Source organism: Sinohyriopsis cumingii, chromosome 4 (genome assembly GCF_028554795.1).
Source record: "Sinohyriopsis cumingii isolate HCF-2022 chromosome 4, ASM2855479v2, whole genome shotgun sequence".
Lineage (NCBI taxonomy): Eukaryota > Metazoa > Mollusca > Bivalvia > Unionida > Unionidae > Sinohyriopsis > Sinohyriopsis cumingii.
This window is the reverse complement of record NC_142964.1, coordinates 54079708-54107098: the sequence shown is the minus strand read 5'-3', so window position 1 is coordinate 54107098 and position 27391 is coordinate 54079708. Positions and strand designations below refer to the sequence as shown.

The following is a 27391-nucleotide window of genomic DNA, read 5'->3' as shown; positions in this document are numbered from 1 at the left end:
CCTAAATTATTTCATAATACTTTGCATACAACTTGCATGAAATACAATGGGCCAACAGTATTTGTGTGTGTATGTGATTTGGATTTTTAATGTAGCTTTAACAATTTTTCAGTCATATCGCTATGATGTTTGCAGTGTGACAGTTTATAGTGATGTCTTGCACTGGAGCATCATGCCGCAGACATATAGCATGATGTCCCACCCAGTCACATTATCCTGAAACCAGGCCAACCAGACCTAACACTAACCTCTGAATGCTGAGCGCCAAGCGAAGCAGCTGTTAGTACCATTTTTGTAAGCCTCTGGTATGACTCAGCTGGGGATCGAACCCATAACCTCCTGCATCTGAGGCAGACGTTCTAACCACTAGGCCACCAGAGCGGTTGCCAACAGTATTTATGCATTTAAGATATTAAGTATATTATGCAATAAACAAGTGTTCCTTGTCTCATGTGCATTCATGGTTTTATCAAATGTATCCCTTCACTCGTACTAACTTTAGTGCTAAACATTAACACTGGTGACAATGACTATGACAGAAAAGTGATACCCATGTCTCAACATGCTAATTCAAGTGAGACAAAAAAAGATTGGATCAAACAAATGAACTGTAATACAAACCTAACTAAATATTTGCCTGGTTTTAAAGGTCACCATATATACTCATAACTCCAACTGCATAAACCCTGATCTACCATCACAAAATGTGCCCATTCTATGCAGTTTGTTAAGGGTAATCAGTAGAACAAACAACACAGACTCTGATCTGCTGGTTCAATATGTTGTTCACAGCTGGAACAGACTCATAAGCTAGTACATATGATATTATTCTGCATCAATGATGGTAATGGTTTCAAAACATACTTGTTCTAATGAACATCAGTCAAGAATAAGCAGCAAAAACATTTCACAATCTTGTTTTGAATATTCATTATCAGCTGAGATTTAAATGTTTAATAGAAATGAAAAGTTTACTTTATATATAGGTTGATGGGGTTACCTTTGGAGGGTCTAGGAGAACATCATGGAAATCTTTGAGCCTGGGAGTGATTGCAGTCAAGACATTATTCACACCTAAAAACATTCTCTCTGCATCAAATGTGGACACCTGATCAGAGGAATCCTCAGGTCTGAAAAGATAAATAACACAAGTATTAGTTTTCTAAAAAGCTTGATAGCTTCACCTTATTGAACAGATTTGGTTTTGAAAGAAACCTTCAAAACAAAAAATTTCATGGTAGGTGGCATGTGGAAGTAGGTCAGGAAATTTATCTGAAGCAGGAACATTATCTTCATGATGAGCAGGTGCCGTACAACTTTTAGATGGAATATCTGCTGTCTCGTCATTCTTGAGCATAAAAGGATTTCTAAGGAAGTCTCTTCAGAATGAATTCAGGAATTTGTTACATGGCTCAGCAAAACCACTTGTCCTCACATCCCAACTAGGAAAGATTAGTTGTGCCTACTAGATTTTGCTAACTACTCATCCCTGGTCGGAGTATATTCACATCCCAACCAGGAACAATTAGTTGTGCCTACTAGATTTTGCTAACTACTCATCCCTGGTCAGAGTATATTCAGATTCAGGCCTTAAAAATGAAACTCTTCATTTTTTACCTTAACAAACACCTGTTCAACATCACTTAACACTAACATGCATCAATTGTATTCCTATATTTACCTAATAGTAGTCAGTTTAAAACATGTCACAAAGGAAATCAACTTTTTTATAATACCAGTAACACACACAAGCTTAATATTAAAATGGATCTAAATGATGAAAGTATTGTTTTCTAATAAAATTGAGTGCAATCATGTCTGACCAGGTGAAGAAGACAAAAATCACAAAATCTGGACATTCTTTGACACTTCTTGCAGAACCAACACAATAATATGTTACTGCTTACTGAAATACTTTCAATACATTAAAGCGACACCAATGTAACTGAAAAATATTGCTGTAAAGGCAAATACAAACTAAATGTGAAACTGCATTTTTGTTTCAAATTGCGAACCCTCTCTCTTATTATATATTTATCTCAGTGACCATGTTTCCAATAGTTTCAATTCCGTGATTGTTACTCCACACAGCATTTCATGATTGTTACTCCAAACATAGCATTTCATGATTTTGAGCTATTATAGTATCATGCATGCATCTGGTACATGCGGCTTTTTAGCAAGTGTTACCTTGTGCAGTGTGGAAGTGCATGGTGTTGCTTCAAGTGATAAAGGGACAAGACACACACACCCTGATTAGTATCCAAAAGAGAAATTCCACAAAAGTACACAATGTAAGTCCTATAAACTAAATCATCACCAATTTAAAATATACAACCATCTATCTGGAATAGTCAGTTGCTCAACTCCCTGAGAGCAAAACAGTCAACTTAAGTGAATATTTTTTTTATGAAATCAACGCTGTACATGGCTCTTCTTTGTGACCCATGAAATGAAATTCACCTGCCATTACAGACTAGTTTAAAATACTGAATGACCCCTGACCCTAATCAAAATGGATGCAACTTGTATCTCTTCTCAATGGCAAACCCTTTTCTTTCGAGATATCTTTAATTCACATGCAAATAGATAGAGGAATTAAACTATATCTGTCACATTGGTACAAAAGGTGATTTCCGTATCTGCTGTGAAAACAAAAGTACTTTACCCATCCTCCACCAAATGAATAAAATCAATCATGTACCATAAAATATAAAAACTACCTCACTTTCAAATCTGACACATTGCCATCTTTCAAAAACATTAATATGATTGGAGTACGGTGAGTACATGAGACAAGAAATGTATGCGCAACAATTCACATGATATTCCTTTTCTAAGCAATGCATTCCTCATGAAGCAAAAGACTGAGTGGTGACTAGATATGCATTGGTGACCACTAAAGGCAGGTAACCTTTACCTTTTTCAATTTTAAAAATATAAAGATAAATAATTTCCAAAACAAACTAAGGAAGCTAAACTTGACAAATAAATGTAATCATTTAGTTTTGTCAGATAAAAAGGCAGAATTTTGTAAATTCTATGAGTACACATTAAGTAAGAGATGAAAATAAAATACAAGAGTTCCTCTAAGGAACTTATGCCCTAATAACATCAAGAATTTCCACAAATTCTGTATCAGACCATTTCTTTCTTTCAACTGCTAAGTGTTGAAACCATCTCTGATATTCTTCAGCAATAACAAGATTTTCAAATTAGCTGTTGTATGTCAGATCTGCACAATTATCATTTAGTACAAAGCAGCAGACATAAGAAAGTGGAAACCGGATGCTGATATGATCATTAATTCAGGTGCAGTAGCGATGAGATTTTCATGGCTATTGTGGAAGCCAGATTGGATGTCCAAACAGCACATTTTCGTTTCGGACCAACTAGACCATGGGTTGAATGTGTTCTTTGTTACAAGGCAATTCTTCAAGTACCTTAGAAAGAGTAGCAATAACAAATTTGTTCCAAGAGGACAAATGGACGACAATCTTATAAGCTCCTCTGGTCTGTACAGTAATAAAAGCCTTCAAGTATGGGTTCAAGATATTTACATAAACTGCATTATTTTAAAGTCGACAATTTTCATCAGAAACCTTAAATGAGCTCACTTCAAAACACTTTTGTCCTGTAAGATAAGTAAATGCAATTAACAAGAATGTATTCCACTTTCAGCAAGGTATGGTCAAGTTCATTCTCATGCATGGGTTAGGTGTGTGAAACCCAAAACAACCTCATCTCTGCAATTTGTTTTCAGGGCTGTCACACTCCAATGATGGGTTCAATGTTCCAAAACTTGTTTGTGAAGTTTTCATTCCATATATATTTCACCAAGTAGATATAAATGAACATTTATAAAATTTAAAGTCATTATGGAATTATCAATATGGATAGTCACTGTGAAGGCCATGCTGTACATCAGATCAACACCATATTCATTCAGAACCAATTAAGCATCATAAATAGTCTTCTGGAGATATGACCATCCATCATGGACGAGTAACAATAACAAGATTTACAAGAAAGCCCCTGTGGTATTATATTGGACATCTCAGTGGTACAATTTCATTTTTGAACAACTAGACATTATAAGAAGTCTTCTGGTGAAAGCCCTTATGGCAATATGACTTTCTGCTCAGATGAAATAACAAGATTTTCAAGATGTAGCAGCAATAAAGGACACCAGACTGATAGTTTCAATAATGGAGCAACTTGACATCACAAAAGTCTTCCAATAAAAACCGCATTTTAATTCACTCAGGAGGACCAGTGATATGTTGAAGAAAAGTTTCCGTCAAAGATACCCTCAACATCTAATTTTCGCCTTTTTCCTTTAGGACCAACTAGATCATAAGTCTTTTAGTGAAAACACCATTGCTGTAAGTTGAAAGAAGTACTGATAAGATATTAAAGATCAAAACAATTTTTGAGGCACGACTGGCGCTTTTTCATTTAGGATCAACTATATGCCTAAGTCACTGAAACCCCATGTCATCAAAGCCAGCTCTATTGCCATAACGGCTCACCATGGCTGCGATGTTGGAGGCTAGATCAGCAACATTCTCATTTAGTACAATCAAAATATGACAAGTCTTGTAGTGAAAACCATGTTAACAAGAATAGCAGAAATAACAAGATTTTGGAGATGGCCACCATAGTGGCCATGATGATGTTATACTGGCACCATCTTTATTTTAGACCAATTATACATCATAGAAAGTCTTCATATCATAACCCCAAGTCAATACGACGATGTCAAAATTCAAGAAGAGTAGTCACACGATTTTCAAGATTACAAGTCCGGAGACTATATTTTTGGATTAAAAACACAGACAATAATTTCCAGCTACAATGAATCTCCACTTTTTACAGCCAGAATCCTTTGTTCAATAATACTCCTGTAGGATGGCCACCCATCTAATGCAACCACTGGCCAGCTTATTGTTGCAAAAAGACAAATTTACCCCTCTGGAGCTGACACATTATGGGTTAACAGATTTAAATCTAATATTTCCTGGTTTCTGATTTCTACACAGTAGCCTTCATTCGAATTTACCAATAAAATACCTAACTTTAATCCATGTACCAAGAGACAAGTAATCTGATCCTTACTGCAATGTGTTCCTTAGATCTCAGGTTTTGTCACTTTGATAATTACTGGCTATTATTCATGCTGATCATTATCAAAGACAACAAAAGCTAATAGCTGAGAAGCACAGCACTGTTAAAACAAAAGTTAGCAAGATGTAAAAAATGGTGGGATATTATTTTTGGCTTCAAGTACATACCGAAAAGAAATATGTTGATCTGTGACAAGCTGATCACATGACAAGATCACTTAAGTTTTAAACACACCATTTAAAAGCTACAAATTAGTTTAAGAGTGATCTGGTCGCAACTGAAGGAATAATCTCTTGTGAACTGTGCCAGCCGTCGAAGACAACAAGAAAAATTCTCAATTTAGAAGACAAAGTTTAAATAATGCAACAATCAAAAAATGGGAAAGTTATGGTATCCTTGCTGTGAAATCTGTGTAAGAAAGACCTTAGGAAACAAGTGTCATAAATAATGAAAATATTCTACAGAATGGAAAAACAGAATGAAAATGTTTTCAGATAGTTTTGTAGTGCATGTGCCATGCAGATTCCAACAATGTGTCTAATGCAAGAAAAGGCAACAATATAATCAGCAGAAATGCAATATGCCAACTTTAAGTAACAGTGATTATAACAGATTTTTGGTAAACACAACAACAAATTTCTGTCCTTAGCTGACAGATAGTAAAGTAAAATATTTTCAAAACAGTTGTTAAGAACATATTGAAGATTATTAACTTTGATGACAAAAAAAGGCAATTTGTATCAAACTGCAAGGGTATTTTAAGCATGAAAATATTAAATATTTCAGAATTATCAGTAAATGACTCGCCATGTAAGTATTACATATGCTTGATTCCCCTTTCAAAAGGACACCACTCAGCTACTGTAAAAGGGGTAACCATATATTTTAAATGAAATTTGTCATATCTGACAAAACGTCCATGCAAGTTCAGCTAATCAGAGACTGTACCCACTAAAGCTCTCAAAATTTTAGGAAACATCTAATGGGTACCTATCAATCCTAATGATTAGTTACCTGGGTACATGATCAAAGAGAAATCGTATTAAATGTGAACCTGAATTGCATTGTTGTACATTCATACATGCCAACCTCCAGAGAGATATCCGCAAAATTATTACTAATGTAAGTGGCTAAAAGCATAATCTGAGCATATAAAGATCAATCTATATATTAGATGCCATAATTACAGAAAAATGTATGAAAAACATACATTTATTTTTGCTATTTACCTGGATCTGCAGTTCATTAAAATTCTTGTCACAAATCAGCTAAATCCATGTGGATTTAGTACAATACAGGCAGAAAACAAATTGGTATGTCTTTTATACACAACCTAAAATTAACTAGTCTGCATGTCTAACTTTCAATGAATGGTCATAAAGTCAAATCCACAAATTCTGAATGATTTATTGCACCACTGTCGAATTCCTCTTTAAAATTTGTAAAGTGCTACTGATTTGTCCTTTTCCAGATGCAACATGTTAAGTTTCACAAAATTCCTCTCCTATAACATTTTTAGTCATATAACATCCACGAATCACTTCAACAGAGCCTGTTTTGCCTAATTTTAGTTAATATGGACTGCACCACCATCTGTGCACCAATTATAATGAAACTGTGACACATGATTTCAAACTTAAGAAACCCATCACTTTTCTTGTAAATGTGTCGTTTACAGTTACTATAAACAGAAAAAAGGAAACTAGCCAGATGTTTATGATGGATAAATGTGCAGCAGCCAATAGTCACACGACACTTGAAGTGAAGTCATGTTATATCTCATTTGAACCTGATGTCACAAGATATAATCTTTGATATGAACTTGGAAACGTGTCTTTTTCTTGTCATGAACGAAGAGATAATGGCTCCTTTCATTACCCAGGTTATTACCAATGGGTGGGTACCCAAGTACCTGGATACCCATTGACATCTTTAGTACTGCCCTCATTTATATACATATGAAAGGTGTTTATGCTACAATTCTACCTGTCAAATTTTGTGATATGGTCAGGCAGTGTTAAAGTTGTTCAATGAATAAAATCCTTTTATGTATTGGTAACAATAGCCATAGTTAATGGGAGATTAGTATCATTTGCAAGTTTTGCACCTGGTTACTAAAGAAGCCCACCACTGATAAGACAGACGTGCCAAATATTATGCAATCACAGCAATGATTAAGTCAAAACCATAAGCCATGTTGATGAAGTTGAAATGAGTTTTATACCTCCTGCTACTATATACCACACCACTGCTAAAACTTCCTTGTCAAATTCTGATAGATAATGTCCTATGAATCATTCCTACCTAGCTTGAGTCTGTAGAAGAAATCATTCCCAACCCCCAAAGTATATTAAAACCATTCTTGTGGGAGCAATCAAGCCAAACATAATTCTAGCATAGCATGCTTTATGAAACAGTCCAAATAAGTCTGAAAAAAAACCAATGCAACTATTCTAGAGAAGCTGAACAAAGTTTTTCTACCTATGGAAGCTACTGCATGGGAATCACCTTGGTAAAAATGTGGTCAAGATTTTATCTAAAGCAGGTGATCTCCCCCCTTTGGCAACAGAGCATGTATCGTCACACCCTACTAGTTGTATAAGCATTAATTTGTAGCCTGTTCCTGAACTTAATCTGTTCCTTATCTGAGTATAATTGGTTGTTTTTTGTGCCGAAAACCCTCTTTCACAGTCAGCCATCTGAAGGGACATAGCTATCTTGGACAGATTCAACACATTGGTATACTGACCAGTGGCTTGAAAATAATCAGTCATTTTCATGACTGTGGTATTTACTATTTCATTTTCAGGATATTTTCTGCATTAACAAAATGAGAGGAACAGTTCATAAATGCAGAACCACTACTGAAAATGAGTTTCTGTTTTATATAACCAAAGGGATTTCCAAGCATCTTTTTGTATTAATATTATGTGCATACTTTGGAATGGATCGATATATCTGGATCCAATAAGCATTCTTATATTTGACATTTTTGTATGATTCTAGTTTATTCAGCTTATCATAACAATCAAATAAAAATTTCAAAATGAAAGTGAATTTTTATCTGTGCAACTTCAAACTAATATGCAGAGTTCTCATACATCATCGCTTTCTAGGTACACAAATTCATAAAATTGGACACTTGATGCAATTGCACCTACCTGAAGAGAACAAGCTGAAAATAGGTTCTCCACACGATTGCTACGAAAGCAACCAAACAAAACAATCTGATGGAAAATAAGTTAAGAAACATGCCACGACTGACCAAAAATGGCTGTGATTCTAGAATTTTAAGTTAAAAATATGTATTTCCATATGGCTGTTATGGAAGTCACAACTTTGCAAAGGGAACCATGCCAAAACCAAACTTTATGGGGCATATAACATGAAACATTCCTACCAAGTCTGACAAAAATTGATTCATCTGACTTGCAGAGAAGAAGCTGACAATAGGTTTTCAATCTGGTTGCTAAGAAAGTTAATGCTGGAGCCACCATGGACACAATTTTGATAAAGCATATCATAAAAAACATTCCTGCAAAGTTTGATAAAAACCGTCTAAGCTATACTTTCTGAGCACAAGTTCTCCATCTGGTTGCATTAGATGTCTTATTATTTCTATGGGAGACATCTTGATGCAGCTTTCTAAACATTTCATACCATTTTAATATCATAAATATGATGTAAAATATCAATTCAAGGGAAAACTTTGAGAAATTCAGTAAAATCACTTACATACCTTGTAATTAAACTTAACTGCTATAACAAGAGGCTCAAGTGGTCAAGATAACACTTACCTGGCTTTAATAACTTAACAGTTGGTGATTTTAATAAGCAAGCTTAAGCTGTGATTAGGAACAAACCAATGCAAACAATTTCCCAAACTATATATCATGTTGATTTTACTAAAGTCTGATAAATATTCTTTCCAAAGATATGGGCATAATCAAGATACTGATGTTATATTCCTATTTACAAATTGTTATTGAAAATTAAACAAAAGAGTCTCTAGATCTAGAGAGGTAACAGGATCAGAAAATCAGATGCAAGATCATCTCATTAATATGTGCATATATCACTTATAGCAGATACCACAAAGAGGGGTAAACAAACAACTGTCAATCAGAAGGAAGGTCACTTTAAAATTATGCATAGAAATCACATAAAAAAAACTCGTCCAACAAAATTTACTCATATACCAAGTATCATTAAAATAAAGTTAGAAATATCGTCTCTCAGGTGAGAATTTCAGTTTATCAGATTCAAGACTGCCTAATATACATAGATTTGGCTAACAGTGCATCACAAGGGACCCTGCACACTATAATCTTTTAACAGCTTTAAACAGAGGAATCGACAATCAGGAACCTAATTCTTCTATGCTCAAAATTAAACTCATTCAAGGTCTTGTTAGTGTTAAGGTGCCTGCCAAATATGGTTGACATCAAACAACCTGTGGGAAAGTAATACTGCAGAAACCAAACACAAGAGAACTGTCAATAAATGAGGGGACACAACTTCTGTAAATGATACGGAATGCTGGAAGTTGAATTTATTGAAGGTCTCAACCAAATAAAGGTGCATATCAAACACTGGGCAAGATATTATGCAAAACCCTAGTCAGAAGGGCCGGACATGAGAAGACAAAATTCCATTAAATGAGGTCATGGAATGCTGGAAACTGAACTCATGAAAGGTATCCGCTGCATAAAGCTGCATACCAGATTTGCTTGAAATCTAATAAACTTTGCTCAAATTGTGCTGTTAAACAAAAAAGCAGAAACAAAACTGTAAACTGATGGATTTACACAAAATGCAATAATTAACAGGTTCTGCCAACTTCATCAAGTGTAGCCCTAGTAAAACTCACTAAAGTATCTTGATGATACCAGACTATTTACTAAAGTATCTTGATGATACCAGACTATTTACCAGTTCTAATAATCATAAAAATGCTTACAAGATTGTACTGTTATTAAATGTGGATCTCAGTTGGAACTGTTCTCATCTGAGGTCTGATTATTTAAGCCGATTTCCCATGTATGATCAAAATTAGATCCACAATAGTCTTTAGAGTGGTAACCTCAATAACATGCATCGATTCATCTCTTTATCAGACTCATGCTTGATATTGCTCATATCTCTCTATAATCTTAATTTCATGTTTTAAAAAAATGAATAGACAATATAGCTTCCAGAGTGGTGATAAGCTGCAAGTTAAGTCAATCCACAGCATTAATTTTGCTCTTAATTGAAATCATCAGAGATCCCGATGATACAAATGCCAGAGAGCTTGATAATATAAGCCCATATTCAAGTCTGACCAAAACAGGATGTGAAATGTGGCTTCCAGAGTGACTGCTCGGGTGGCCTAAATTTTCAAAATGTCCGTTTGGGATGCGAGAGGTCGCAGGTTCAAACCCCAGCTGCATCATACAGATGACTAACAAAAATTGTATTAGCATTTGCCTCTCTTGGTGCTCTGTATTAAGAGGTTAGCGTTAGGACTGGTGTCAAGATAACGTGAATGGGTGGGACATGATACTACGTGTCTACAGTATGATGCCCAGTGGGAGACATCAATATAAACCACCAAACTGCAGACATCGTAGTGATATGACTGAAAAATTGTTAAAGCTACATTAAAAATACAATCATAAACACACATGCTTCCCGAGTGCTAAGCATGAATCTTGCTTATCTTGTCCAAGATCTTTATCATACCATAGGTATAATAATAAAAATAGTATAAAATCTCTTAACCCATTTCATGTGCAACAGGATTCCTGTCACACTGTACCATTACATTCAGGATACAATTTTTGTCCCATTATCAGTAAAGTATGAATTCAGTCATGAAATGTCACATTTATTTGTCCTATTTTAAAAAGATGTAAATATAGGTAGAAGGCAAATAAATGCAATAGCATGCATTTTTTTTAAACAGCAAATTAAAAAAAAAAGACCAAGTCTTGCCATGGTAGTATACATCGATATAATCATATTAAAAGACTTGTTGATGGATAGATCTATGTTATGAGAACAGAAAACCAACAGGAAAATAAAACTGAACTGTCCAACAGCTAGGATGCTTGAACTTACCCTTGTTTCTTGAAATCTAGTAAAGTTTGTATGACTGAAAGTCCATTGACCATCACAGACTCATTTCTCTCCCCTGACAACATGTTTTCTAGCAGATCTGCTACTGTCTGCTCCCTGAGAATACAAAAACTATGGTTATGTCGATGAACCTGGGAAATAAGATATATTACAGTTACTTCTATTGAGTACATTTAACTGGATGGTTTCACAACTTCCCAGCTGCAGACAATTCCTAGAAATTGGTGATTGTAATATTCCAAATATGATCCCTAAGGCCAATCTGAACAAGATGTTCTCAATAAGGCAGTCTATATTTTTCCACAAGTTAAACCAATTTTCAGTAAGATGGAACACAAGAATATTTACTGCTGTTACTGATGTGCATTCATACAATTCAGAAGTGTGATCAGCCTGATGCAACAAAGGCAATTATGTTCAACTAAAAAGTTTGTAAAGTACACTTAGACATTTATTACCTACAGTAGAATTTTAGACACTTTAGTTTATAACCCCAAGTAGCTCAACGGCTTCTTGCTTATTCACCCAACTTGACACAGTATTTGGGTTTATTTTTTTGTGGTGATCTCTTCAACCATGAGACATGTTCAAATCAACACATGATATTTAATAAATTTAACTGCTGCCTTTTCTGCTTTTTAACCAAAGAATCTGAATATTTATTTTTAACAGCAATGTGCTCATTGTTCAATCTTTACAAGAAGCTTTTTATGTCTTCTCATCTGTAACATCTTTTCAATAACTGCATGCATTTTGTTAGAAAATGCAATATTAGCAACAGCTTGTTAACGTGGACATTTTTGCATTAAAATATTGGTAGTTTCAAGGGTCCAAGGTACTCATGTGAAGTTAGACTGGTCCCCAGATGAATTCCACTAACTCTAGTACAAAACCTGGATCTGAATCAATAGGAACTAGAGCTAGTCTCTGGATCTGATAACAATGACCATATTTTCATTTCAGTTTTATTAACTTGCAAGTCCATAATTTAATAATAATAATAATAATAATAATAATAACTAATAATAATGTGGATTTAGTACAGCAAATAATCTTTAGTAGCACTCAGTGCTTTACAATATTAAATAACATGTATAAACATGTACAACAAAATTACAAAAATAAACACCTTGAAATTAAACAATAAAAAACATGCTGATAATTAAGAATCAAGGAAATAAACATTATCAAGTCTTCATGTCTGTTCTTTTAGTCGAAATAAGTGAGTTTTAATAGCACTCTTGAATGAGATCCGTGTCCTTGTATCCATGATCTAAAGGCAATTCATTCCATGTAACTGGGCCCTGGTATGCAACAGAACATCTGTATGACTTCATTTTAACAGTGGAAACAAAGAGAATGCAAGTGTTAAAATAAGAGCAAGTTTCTAGATGGGCTGTACACATGGGTTGTCCTGTTTTGAAACTACTAAGAAAGGGAAAAGTGTTTTACTTGCATCAACGGAAAGAAAACTGAATGCGACTAAGCTCCAGATATGCAGTCTTATGTTCATTACATGTTAGTGTAATAAGAGAGAATAGTTACAGGTAGCACCTAGGTTTCATACTGACAATAAATTTAAGGGTCATTTCAATAAGACTTGTGGTCAAATCATATGGGTCTAGTGAAAGATAGCACAAAGATCCAAAAGTATCCCAAATATATGAATGACATGGAAGGGTGCTGCATTCTCCAGACAATATCACAGGAAACAATGTTCTAAATATTAAATCAAGATAACTTCAATATGTATTAGAAAATATTGTCAAACCATGTAACAAAGCCTAATGCATCTCTTAATATGCTCTGGCTAGTAACTCTACAAACTTTTCAATGGCAAATTTAGTTTTGAAATCACAAAGCCTTGGGGCATTACCACAGGCATCCTATTCAACAAGACAGTGTATTATGTTACCAAAGAAAATACTAAAATCTGTAATCCACACCCAAAAAATATCAACCTGTATCATATTTGTGTAAAGCTACTCACCTTTCAACTGTTGTGAGGAGAGGGTATGGATCTGCCTTGTCCTGGAGCTGTATCAACTGCTCCCGACCAAGTCGGATTATATCACATAGAGACTGAGCAGCATTACAGTGAATCTGACAAATAAACCAGAAGTGATGAACAGAATATAGACTCCCAAGAGTGGAAGCCAATAAATTGCCATTAGACCTGAGGAACATTACTACATATCAAAATGCTTTTCAAACAAATTCCACAGCTATGATTAAATTGGCATTTACAATATTCATATATACAATTTAAATGTTTATTATGATAATGAAAACCAGTCCATCCCTTGTGCATGTTCCTCTAACTTAGAACTCTTACAAGCATGATAATTTGATGAAAGTCAAAAGACAAAGACAGTGATAAACAATTTTCAAAGAAAACATTTAATTCTCTTGATTATGAGCATCATCAAAATACTAAAAATAAATTTTGTTAACTTGGCCAAGCAAACACAAAATAAAACAAAGATACTTATCTTTCACCAAAATTTTGCTTAAAAAAAGTATATGCATTAGACAACCCTTATAACCCTTATGACCCTGATATCTGAATTCCTCTGCCACATTTATGTGCCAGGGCCAATAATGAACTATTTATCTGTTTCAGAAGGTATAGCTTCTTCATATAAACATCAACAACAAAAAATTCCCCAAAGCAACTCATCCTATGATGTTCACCTTTGACCAATGGATGTATTATCCCAAGGACTCCCCATGTACAATATTGCTTCTGGTTGCCCATTCATGAATATTTTCTTTTTCAAAACACAACTGTGACTACGTCATTTGACATTTTCTCTTCCACATCACATAGTAAATGGAGTTATTATGCCTCATGACTTTTCATATATGGCAACTGAAGACACTACTGCCTGAGCAGAAAACAAAAGGTTAATCACTGTCCACCCTTCTTATTTTATGTGACCTTAACTTATGACCACCCTGAATTTTCATCTCTATGTGTGCCATCCCACTACACCCATCCACTAATGTATTTTGTGTCTCTCTGTGTGTTTGTGTTTGGATTTTTAATGTTGCTTAAACAATTTTAATCATATTACTACAATGTTTGCAGAGTGGCAGTTTATAGTAAAGTCTACCACTGAGGCATCATGCTGCAGACATGTAGCATCATGCCCCACCCAGTCACATTATCCTGACACCAGGTCAACCAGTCCTAACACTAACCAATTAACGATGAGTGCGAAGCGAGGCAGCTGCTAGTACCATTTTTATAAGTCTTTGGTATGACTCAACCAACCTCCCACATCCAAGGCTGAAGCTCTAACCACTTAGGCCACAAGAGCAAAGTCTGATAATGATCCACTCACGAAAACACGAGATATTGCCCATTAAAACAAAAAAACATTAAGACCAACTGTCCCGATATCACTTATCTCAGTAACTGACAACTGTATGCTTGTGATGGCAAATTCAGGGTTCTCAAAATAATTTAAATGTTTAAGTCCAGGGTCCAGGACTCTCCATGCACCAAAAATAGGACTCCCAATAATGATCCCATCCCCATGCAATAATTCAGAAATGTGTATTCTTGTGTCACCAATATACATGTTATTACTAATAAATGTCTATGTTCAAATACTTAGAATTTGGCAAAAAGCAAAAAGTAGATGGAAAAATAAACAATTTGGGAAAATAAAAGCAAAAATAAAACACATTTAGCAAACAGATGGCAAAGGAAGCCATCAAGGACTCAAACTTGCTATGAATAAATGAGGTTACCAGTACACATCAGAAAAAACCTATCAGACTTCCAAAGCAAAACACAGCAAATTCATTTCTTACATTATATATGTAAATATTTTATATACAAGAAATTTTTTTAAATCCTACATTTTTGTTTTATATATTTTTTCCAACTTTAATTAGTAATTATAAAAGTTACTCACTATGGTGTCTTATTTTGTTCAATAATATAATTTGTTTTAGAATTCTAAAATTCATGAATCATAAAATTATTGTTTTAAAGATTAAATACGTTTTTCCAAGGCAGAAAACTATCTTCATTATGCAAAACCTTTTTTACTCAATAGCCCTGATCATAGACTGCTTGCCTTCCTTAATATATCAACCATCAAAATGTGTGGCCTCCACAATGGTAGCAAGTTCCGCTAGATGCAAGATTACCTCATTAATATTTGTGGATCTTGTTCATTATCAAACATCAACTTTGATCAAATAGATCTGAACATGTGGCTTTCACAGGGATAACAAGCTAAACCAATCAGAGTGATACAGAAATTTCAAGTTGAATCACAAATGTTGACTCCAGAGTGGTAACTAGCTCAGCCAATCATGAGCTCATTAGTATCTTGCTGGATTTCTAACTCATCCAGGACTCTGATGATATAAACCCATATTACAGGTTTGAAATCAGCAAAATAAACTATGCATGACAAGACCATATCATAAGCTCACTTGGCCTTGCAGCCTGGTGAGCTAATAAATCAAAAAGAAAGTTGATGCTGAAAACGCATGGAGATGGATGGTGACAAATATATTAAACACGACAATAGATTAATATCAAAACTTACATCTTCATCCATAGACGGCACTAAACTGCTGACTAGCTTTTCTACAATTTGTTGTTGATTTAACCACTGCAATGAGAGAGAAACATTTTCACACATAACAAAAAACACAGATATTAAGCAACAGATAATGCTGACAGCTAACTGCATTGACGGGAGCAGTGGTAGCTCAGAGCAGAGCAATGATGCTTTAACAAACCATGCTATATGCAAGCATAATGCTGGAAAAAAGGGAACAGCCTGGTTTAAACAGCAACAATTTTTAACCAAAAAATTACCATTTGATCACTAGCATGACCTGCTCTGATATTGTAACCTACATTAAGAATCAAGAACAGATGCCTCTTGGCTAGTAAATATTGGGCTACATATTCTGTTGCAGTGAAGAGGCTAATTCAAGAAAACTTTGATGAATGTTTGTCCATGAAATCCATTAATACAATGACATGGTGAAATAAATTGGAATTATAAGGATTAAATTATCATGGTTATCGATGTATAAATTGTTACCTAATCATACACAAATCTAACATAGTTAAAGTCCTTACTTTGTGAATGATAAGGTAAAATTTACACATCAATAAATACCAAACCAAGATCGTTTAATCCTGGAGTAAAACATGCACATGTCAATGCAGACCTAAATGGTGTAAAGTTAAAAAATTTGAAAGATTGATAAAACAGCATGAATATCTAAATCAGATCATCTATGCATACAAACATACATAAAAATTTCACAGGTTTACCTCTAGTAGTTTCTGCTTAGTGCCGATAATAAGATTTCTGTCAAGTTAGACAAGAATCCCAAAAAGTTCAACAAAAAAAACCACAAATTCTGTGTGGCATGCCCAAATATACGGAGGGACAGATCCAAATCAGGGTCAGAAAATAATCAGCTTACCTCTACCATAGCTTTCCTGATGTCTGGAGACTCTATACAGGTGAGAAGACGAAGCAGTAGGTCCATAATGGCTGATGTGCCTATGTGTTTCAACAAAACTGCCACAAAATTCTCTCTGCCTTTCAAAAATTCGAAAATCTGTGGAAAAAGAGAAAATTCTTGTTTCAAAATCGATCTGTCCAAACAGGCATGAAAATAATATGAAGCAATGTCAAAAGCACATTTTTCGTTCTTCAGGCATAATGTCTAATGAAATGTACATTTCCATTCAAAAAGCTAATTATGACAAACACCATAAAAACGTTACACACCCAACCCAATTTCAACAGTCCACACTGTAAGCTCTGGGAGGGTATGGCCGTCTCTGGAAATTAATGACGAAGTGATCTCAATGACCACAACCAATGGCCACAGCACGTCATCTTGGGAAGTGTATAAACCAATATTTCTTAGGACCTCTGACCTCTAGACCAAAGGCATCAGGTGCAATCCATCAGAAAAGTCTGATCCAGGTTTCTGATGTAGTATTGTTTTTGTACAGAAATGACTTCTTTCAGTGACCTTGACAGTTGACCTGCTTACCCAAAATCAAGTGTTTTTTTCTTTACCCAAAGTGCATGAATCACTCAAAGTTTGGTAACTGAAGATGGTCTTTTTCTTCATTCAGTAATTATGATCTTTGTGTACATGTGTGATTTGGATTTTTAATGTTGTTTTATCAATTTCTGCCAAATCGCTACAATGTTTGCAGTACGAGTTTACAGTGATGTCTAGCACTGGGGCATCATGTTGCAGACACCTGAAATCGTGACCCACCAGTAACATTATCCTTACACCAGGCTGACCAGTCCTAACACTAACATCTTAATGCTGAGTGCCAAGTGAGGCAGCTGCTAGTACCATTTTTATAAGTCTCTGGCATGACTCCGATGGGGTTCAAACCCACAACCTCCAGCATCCAAGGCAGATGCTCTAAACACCTGTGCCACCAGAGCCGTTGATATGACCTTTAAAATCAATTGAGTTCTTACATGCCCAAAGTGCAACCCATCCACAAAGTTTCATAACTGTGTTGGATGGTGGAGAACTCAAGTTATTGCGTAGAAACCATTTTCCTTCTTTCAGTCAGTGACTGTCGTCTTTCACCTTGGGATCAACAGGGTTCTTTTACCACTTAAGTCTTGGATGCATATGGTAGAGAACTTAGATACTGTATGGAAAAGAAACTGGCAAAACATACAGACAGCCATCATAACCTAATATATTCCACCTTATGGTGAGCATATGAAGAGAGTTAACTGGCATCTTTTAACTCTTTCAAAAACTTTATTTTTTAACAAGGACACTGCCTGAGTGTCAAGCAAGGTCCAACAGCCAAGCAAATATGTCATAGAATGAACTGTATTTGCTTCATACTCATTCATCCAACATAGAAAATCCATCAGTGAATTTAAGAATAAGCAAATAATAAAACCGGACCCAACCCTCAATGCAAATTTTCTAAATCAACTCGACTCCATAGGTAAAAAGCCTAACAAGTGCATCAGAGAAAGAACAGTCTTCCATTCAAATTGACGCAAACCAATTATGAAGAAAATTCAACAAGAGTGTTAGGATACATAAGCAAATGAAGAAAACTTACAAAAACTTTAACAAATAATTACAAGTTATCTTACCTGAAGTTTAAAGGGGCAATATTGCATGTTGTGGTATGAATTGTCTTAGCTTCATATGTATGTTGAGAATCTAGTCTTTCAATGTAAGACAGAGACCCCAATATTTACGATATGGATGGATTGAAGTCTTTCTGCTTGAATAAGCAGTAACATAACGTGTATTTCGAGGTCAAATATTCAAGAACATATATAGATTGTAGCCCACATCAACAATGATGCACAGGCCAAAGTCTAACTGCTTTTGTCATACTATACTTGCACTTTTTGAAGTATATCCAAGCCCAATCAATCTGTAGAGTTTTTTTCTTCAAACTTTGTTGGGTGCCATTTCACCTAGCCGAATAGTGATGGTAGGAAAGGAATGCCTAAGTCAGTTAACATGTAGTTACTTATTATTAATGATGCAAATGTTTTATCATATCTCTTCTCAAAAATTTCAGTTTAACGCCATTTTAAAAGTAATTTTGTTTGCAAGAACCACAATTTACAAAATATATATCATCATAATTAGAGAACATAAAATTAAGTGATTCCTGACCTTTCATCAAAAAGTGCAAAACAAAATACTTTCATCAAATGTACTTGCAGACATATTAAAACTAAGTTTGTGGACTGATCAGCACCAACACTAAGGCTGGAGAAAAATATTTCAGTAATCATCCTTCCATCCAAATATTATATGTTTAAAAATAAATAAATCAGCAATTTATTTCATTTTTAAAAAAAAACTAATTTTTTTGGCAGAAGTGACAGTGATATAAATCTGAGAAAATTAAGGTCTTCTGGAAATTTCAGATTTATGTGAAAGAAAAATTCACCAACTTATTTTTGTTTGTAAAATGTGTATCTCTTCCACATTGCAGACCAAAAACATCTACAAAAAGTTCACAAATTTGGAGGAGTCTGAAAAGCTGCTATAATCATATATTTAGTCATCTGCATACAAATGTGCATACAAAAATTTCAATTATATACTGAAAGTTGTTTTTGCTTAATTGTACTAAAAGGGTTTCTGTCTATAGAGTCAACTAAGCCACCATGGCTCAGCAGATAGCATGCTGGACTCGCAATAGAAAAGGTGTGGGTTTGAATCCTACCATTGGCCAGCTTGGGTCAAAGCACTTTACTGCAACTGCTTTGGCACAAAATAATGTACTCGTGATGCTGTGCCATAAACTAGAAATAAATCTGAAGAAAGCTGAAAAGATGTATCTAATGGCCTGACCATCTCATTAGGTCAATTACATATGCATTCATTCCAATGCAAAGAGAGGTATTTTGGTAAAATGTGTGACAAAAAAACATAATCTGGATGTAAAAGCGTTCAATCTATATACTACATACCATAATAACAGTACACTGTAAGAAAATGTATGTCTATTTTTGCTCCCAACCTGGATCTGCAGCAGGTCAAAATACTTGGCAAAATGGGGCAAAATCCATGTGGAATGGAACAAGAATACAAAAACAAAACATAATAAGATATTATTTACAAATAACACTCACTTTCACTAGTCTACATGTCAACTTTTGCCAAATGAGTCCACATTCCTATGTGCTCAATTCGAGATCTGTATTACATCTCATATTCTTTTCAAATTGTAAATTGGTGTTGATTCATGTTTTTGATTGGACATTTTTTTAAGCTTAAAAAAAACATCTGCTCGTATAATTTTCACTTAACATTGAGTGCCATTTTCTTTAAAATTATAGAATGGTCTGCTAACTAATTCATCTATATAATGAAATAAAGTTTCAAATTAAAGAAACCCATGTTTTCTTGAAAATGAAAATTAGGAAACTACATGTAGGTCTAGGATGGACAAATTAGTCCAATTCTTACACAGCAGTCTTTCTTTTTAGAATATTTTTTAAAATCATATGAGTGGAATTAAAGAGATCATAATATACAAACAAGAAGACCTATTAGGTAGAAACAAGCATAATGATTACGCCACAAGTCTAATAGTTGGCATGTATGCACATGTCAAGCAAATTTCATTTGTCTGCTTTAAGTGGTTTTTGCTTAATCATACAAACACATTTTTCTCACGAGTCTAAATCCATAATAATAAAATGCATAAAAAAAATTGTTTGTATGCCTACCCCATATTCAATATTCTGTGTAGGTATGAATAGGACATGGCTAACTTTGGAAATTATTTACCAGTAGGTCTCAATAACTATACATCCTGTGCAGAAACCATTATTTTCTTGTAGCGTAAAGATCCGAAATATTTATGTCTTTATTACCCAAAGTGCAAGCCATTGACAAAAGTTAGGTCGAGTAATTGGGTCTAGAACAAATTCATTGGTCAAAACACATTTTTCTTTCAGTGTAAAAAATCTGACTACTGTCTGTTTGACCACAAAATTAATAAACCCTTTCTTATCTTTAGCGCCAGCCCTCAACCCCAAAATCAGAAAACAGCTTTCTTACCTAGTGCAAGCATACCACAAAGTTTGGACATATTATGTTACCTAGAACTGAAGTTTTCTTTGAAACCCATCATTCTTCTTTCAGCCATTGTGATCTTGACCCGTAAACCCCAAAATCAAAAGGCTTCTTCCTTGCCACAAATGCAAGTTACCCATATAGTTTAAGAAACAAGGTAACACAATGACAAATGCAGGTATGGACAATGTTAAATAATATATATATGCTTGCATCATGTGGTTTGGGAGGCAATCATGCAAACAAGCTACTCAGGATGGATGGACAGATGGATAGACAAGTAGCTGGAACAAAATAATTCTTTATTCTCATGAGATAAAGCCTCACCATCTCACTCTTCCTAGTGATGAGCAAGCCCATGACTTTGCTGAAGAAGCTCGCCAGGAGAGGGTTGAGTGTTTTCTCGGAATTTAAAAAACTATACAGTCTTTTAATCAGCTCCTCGTTCCCTGCCAGAGCATCATTAATCTGGGTGACATCGGATGTCAACAACTCACAGGCTGTGTTGGGATACCTGCAATTTTCAAATATAATTTAAGATTTGAACTTAGGTATCACATGCAGGGTCAGTTCTACAGCTGAAAATTATTGTGAAAATTCAAACTTCTATTTGGGACAAGAGGACATTTTCTAACAACAGGTGGGTCTTAATGAAGAAAAAAAAGGGGCTGAAAACATACATTCTGATTATTTTTCAGCACTAGGATCTAATTCATTAATGCCCCATGTTTTCATATATGTGCTACACAGCACACTAAAAAGTAGCTGTATTTGGTACTTTTTGTATGATGGACAATTTAGTTTCTGTGCATGGTGCTTAGATACATGTTAAGGCCCTGCTACTGAAATACATACAAGATTATTTACAGTTTAAGTAATTGATCAAACATTAAAATCGGAATACTTTCTGTGAACATTTCAAATAGAAAATCAGCATTTTAATATTCATTATAACAATGTGCATAAAAAACAAACAAGATATCTGTATGTGAAAAACCAGAAACACACCAAGTCACCTGAAATTAAGAAGGTAACCATAACATCAAAATTTTGAATAGTCAAATTGTTCGAAACAAAGATCACTGAAATTGACCATATGAAACTCTGCAAAGATTTTACATGCCAATAAATATGTCCACATTCAGTTTAATTGTATTGTCCACCATGTCCATTTAATTCTGACTTCTAGCAAATAAAGTCCCAAAGAACTGATGTTATAGTTACCATATTTGACTGAAAAAGTAAGATTTACTGCCCTTTTAATACAAACAGTCCAAATTTAGCAGTAAATTTTTTTGAGGGGTAATAACCATACACACAGAAAATGAGAATAACATTTAGTGTGAATCTTCCAAAAAATATACTCAAGACCCCAAGACAGCCATTATGATTTTTATGCTTTTTCATGGTTCATATAATGCCAAAGAGATGTTTTTCCAGGCTTTCTCAAAGCATTCCTAGAGTTTCCACAGAGTATTTTTTCTTATTTAACTTTATCAATTACTAAATATCATCTGTATTATCTCCAATTTTTACATTATAAATAGGTTATCAGATTGAACGATATTAATCAATCTTGTAACTACCCTAGTTTGCTTTTGGTTGACACAACTTGATCAATTTTATTATCCTTAGAAAATACACTAAAATTAAGTTTCAAAATTAAAAGGTGATGAATTTCAAGGTTTTAATGTTTTCTATTTCTACTGATAAACTTTAAGAGTTTTTCAAGAAACTCAATACCATTTCAAGGACAAAACAAGTTTTTTTCAAAATGCAAAGAGTTTTCAAGGCAACACCTCAAAATTCAAGGATTGTACAAGGTTATATAAGCCAATTAAAAAAGCACAGTTACATCAATGTAGATTGGTGGGGCAGTATTGGCATGGGTTATGAATTACTAAAGTAGACGAACCAAAAAGATTGATTTTATCGCTATATTAAGATTGAAAACATATCTTAATTCTGTCTGAATACATGCACTGAACATCTGAACTGGAAAAATTTATTTTTATTTCAACCCTGAGACAACACTCAAGTCAATATTTCATAGTCTCTCAATAATCACAGTTACAAAGGACATCTCTACTAAAGAGTCTTGAAATCTCATATTCTTCAGAAAAGACAGAAACTGGCACAGTGCATCAACATATTTATAAAATTTATGAACACCATGCATCCAGATTTGTTTAAAGGGAAAGTTCTAGCCTCAACAATGTTAAATTTGGAACTTTTTTAAAACTTGGACATGTCTGACTATTAAGAAATGTGGTATCAGCTAGAGTAACTGGCTACATTCTAGTTCAAACAGACTGATGCCACACAGGCTAAAAACACTCTCTAGGAATTCAAGGTAAGACCACTTCTACCATCCTTTAAATTCTTTTAACAGCTGCATGTTGAAACCATCTCTGATACTGTTGAGAAACTTGACGTACCAAATATGCTAACAAAGTGCTGGCCTAGTGCAGGAAATATTCCTTGTGACCACCACGTACCTTAAACTTGATATCATGAATCCCTGAACTTGTCCCAATGTCAAGATATAACCACAAGCCAAGTTCCATGAAATCAAGTTTTTTTTTTACAGTTACTTTTATAAAACAAAATAGTTACTGAAGTAACAACATTCAAGATGTTCCTCAGATAAATCACAGACTGGGTTTGATAAATATTCATTATTACTTGTCTGTGATATCATGCTCATGAACCAGTATGGTTAAACAGACTTCAAATCAATGAGCAAGCAGACTACCAACTGGAACGTAGCTAACTACAGTCAGGTAAAAATTGACTTGTATAAGTCATTGTGTTTGTAAGCTCTGTGAAGTACACAAATGAGAGCACAGACCTTAATACAGGATTAATCTATACTGCACAAGTTAAGTTTTATTGAATCAACCTTTGTATAGCCATAGCTGGTACATGAATTTTCAAAATCTGGGAAGTGTCGTCAGCATCAATTTCATTTAGGACCCCAACAACATATAGAAACAAGTGTTTTAATCAAAATCCCTATGTTGATATAACCTTCCTGGAACAGTAGTGGTAAGATTTAAAAGATGGCCTCCGCTGATCAGTACCATTTGATTTTAGGGCAAATAGATACCATTAAGAATTTAAGTGAAAATGTTATGCTGAAATTACTATTCAGCCAGAAAATGTAGCAATAAAAGATTTCAAGATGGTCAGCATTACAGCCATATTATATATCCAACAGATACACCTTTTCATTTACGACCAACCATATATCACCAAAAACCCTATGTCAATAGACCATTCCATTTGGAAGTGGTAAAAAGATTTTCAAGATGGCAACCATAGTGGACATGATGGACATCAGATCATTATTTAAATCTGGTACAAATTCGATTGTGCAGTTATTATGAATTTGTAAATAGTACTTCTAAATGGAACAAACATGATTCATGACACACAACTGACAACGGATGAAGGATTATATCACAGGAAAACTTGACCTAATGGCCAGATAAGTGAAAATTGAAAATAAAGCCTTCCAAATAAATATAAAAATATAGTAAACACAATAACATATAGGAAATAGGAAGTAAAGCTCTAAAATTTCTGAAAAAGGCATACAAACTAAAAGATAATGGCAGCAATATACCCAAGTGGGTCTGACATAGCTAACCTTCACAACTGAAATATGTCAACTTGAAAATTCACATGTACTGAAACTGTAGAGAGGAAAGAAACACTTTGCTACATTGTTTATCAATGTTGGTCAATTTATCTTGTCTCCAAGCTCTCTCTCCCTCTCACACACACATGGAGAGAGAGAAGGATGTCACTTTCTCAGCTTCAAAGGGTACAACACTGCTACAAACAGCTTACTCCAGAAGAAAGTGTTCACTTGGTCTTTGTTCTGGTGAGCACAAAATCCTAATTACATCATAATTTTTTTCACATAAACTGCATTCTCTCCAAACGTTTAAAATTTTTACTGGTTATATATCACCATAAAGCTTCTTGATCAAGGTAACATCAAAGAACTGTCTCACATGAGAGCAAATTTCATTACAGGAAACCACACATTTATGAGAATCATAATCTACACATTTTTCTTTTAATCAAAAATGTCAACAGGCATGGAAAATACCTCAATATGTTACTTGAAATTGCTTCACACTTTCAGAGTCAAATACAATTTAGTAGCATGGAAAGTTTATTCTTAACAACTCAATGAAGAAATATTATGGGATATTATTCTGAATACATGATTATTTCCTGATGTTCACAAGTTTTGCTATATATGGATTAGAAGAATGGAGGAAAAGAGTCTAATCATGGTAACCAATGCAAGTAAAAAATACTGCTTTAGGGATTCAATTCCTTTTCACAAAAAGAATCAATAAGCTACTGGTTGATGCATCTGTATCAGATTATAGGTTCTACTTCTGGTCCATCTGAACTTTGTTTTCTCACAGGACTTGCTGTCTATTCTGCATACACTTCACAAGAGCTCATCCTGGCTTAAACATCAGAGAGGAATAATTGGTACGAGTTTTTTCTCTCTTGGTCTATAAGCTATATAAATGAAACAAAAAATGTCTTTCATGGAGAAATGGATTCAAAATTTAGCAGAGTTGATTTCCAAGTGCTGTGATCATTGCACATATTCAAGCGAGAAATATGAACACACTATATTCAAGTGAGAAATATGAACACACTAGCTGCAAAATTAGCTGTGTACCGATACAATACTAAGATTATTAGATTAAGACAATTAGCTATACACAGTTAATTCTGTTCACTTCCTGTAGTGTGTGATGAACTGATTCTTTTTTGGAAACTTTGTTTATTCCATTTATATAAGCAAGGCATGAACATTTCTCTTCTGACTCAATGGTCTGGGAAAAGTAAAACTCTACAATGCACAGGTCCACATAAACCAAAGGCTAGTCCAACAGCTAAGTCTGACATAAAAGTTATTGACCACAATGCATTAACAAAAACAAATAAAAATGGGGAATAAACAACAAAACTGCAACAAAGACAAACTAGAACTGTGGAAAGATGTACAGCTGTGACTGATATTGTTTTGTCCCAAACCTAGATCATTCGTTTACAGAATGTTACAAACTCTAAATCCAGCATATAATCAGAACCCTTTGTATGAGACAGGAAAGATGATACCAAATGCTTCAGACAGCTCAATATTGGATTAAGTTTGGAATATCTTACTTGAATCTGACTTTTTCATCCATATTTGCATCTGGTTCTTCAGTAATTAGCCTGACCAGTGCCTCCATGTTCACAGGCTTAACAAGACTGAAAAGAGATGAATATCATGTACACATGTGGTCAATCTGAACTACATACTTTCTGTATAGGATAGCATCAAATTCTGCTAACAAGATAAGTGAGTGATCCTTACTCCTGATGATTTAGTTATAAGTGTAAACCAACTTAATTCTAGGTTTATAAAAGTGGGGCTAAAAGTATTAAGATAATCAACATTACAGTTTGGCCAGATTAGCCTAAATGATTTGGTTAGTTTTTCTATTATGCAACAATACATATAGCCCATTTAATGCAGAGGGCATCTTATAAATGACTTGCCCAAGGACAAACCACTGTAGCCAACCCAGAATGGTCCAATGGCAGTGTTTGAACCTGCACCTTTTAAACTGTGAGTTCAGCATGCTAACCACTGTACAAATGCAGCTCTTCTATGCCCCAAACAGTTGCACATTGGGCGCAGGGGGTCATGAGTCTAATGCAAATTATTTAATTTGTATGCCCCAAACATCCAGACACTATATATATCTTGTTAAACATGTTAAGCCATATCACTTCATCTAAGGTATTGTTGTTGTTGTTGTTTTAGGGTTTAACGCCATTTTTCAGCACATGATAGGCTATACATGGTGGCCAGTATTAATGGTGGAGGAAGAACCCGGGAAAACCCCTGAAAGAACCACCGACACACGAGAAGCTACTGGCAAGCTTTCTCACATCCCCACATAGGCTGAGTCCTAGACTTGAACCCACGCAGACAGAGGTGTGATGGCAGTGATCCGTAACGGAGAGCGCTTTAGACCACTCGGGGCCCCCTCATCTAAGGTATACAAGTCTTTTAAACTTCTTTTTTTTTTGTGTGCATGAAAAAACTTCAAAGACTCCAACGAAGATCACCTTCAAGAAATTACTTTAGATGCTGAAAATGACTTCATTATAAAATGTAAAAGATTTAAGTACATGAAGGTCTTCAGATTCTTGGAATCAACTGTTTTGCATAAAGATGAAACAGAACCAAAAAAAGACTTTCTATCAAAAATTTAACTGCAGGGTTAATTTAACTGACACTTACAACTCTATAAGCTTCATGTTCTGTCCCTTGCACTCCTGAAGGATATCATCTTCATCCATAAGCTCATGCAGAGTTACCTCCTGGAATGACATTTATTCATTAATAACAATAAGAACATGAATAAGAAATAAACAATGCTTAAGGTTAGACTGTCAAATATAGTTTACAAAATGATGGACATCAAATTCAGAAGCTTTTTTTTTTCTCTTT

At 34.5% G+C, this 27391-nt stretch overlaps 1 protein-coding gene across 2 annotated transcripts in view; it reads right to left on the bottom strand.

Annotated features, from left to right (window-relative positions):
- Positions 1-27391, bottom strand: part of LOC149801180 (serine/threonine-protein phosphatase 6 regulatory subunit 3-like) — a 108413-nt gene that overhangs the window by 72072 nt on the left and 8950 nt on the right. For both annotated transcript variants that reach the window (XM_089955211.1, XM_089955212.1), the window contains exons 3-10: positions 27182-27261; positions 26053-26139; positions 21175-21361; positions 16717-16854; positions 15819-15884; positions 13238-13350; positions 11230-11343; positions 1001-1130 (exon numbers count right to left, since the gene is read on the bottom strand). In XM_089955211.1, coding sequence (XP_089811337.1) covers positions 1001-1130; positions 11230-11343; positions 13238-13350; positions 15819-15884; positions 16717-16854; positions 21175-21361; positions 26053-26139; positions 27182-27261 — 915 coding nt within the window. The remainder of the gene's footprint in view (positions 1-1000; positions 1131-11229; positions 11344-13237; positions 13351-15818; positions 15885-16716; positions 16855-21174; positions 21362-26052; positions 26140-27181; positions 27262-27391) is intronic.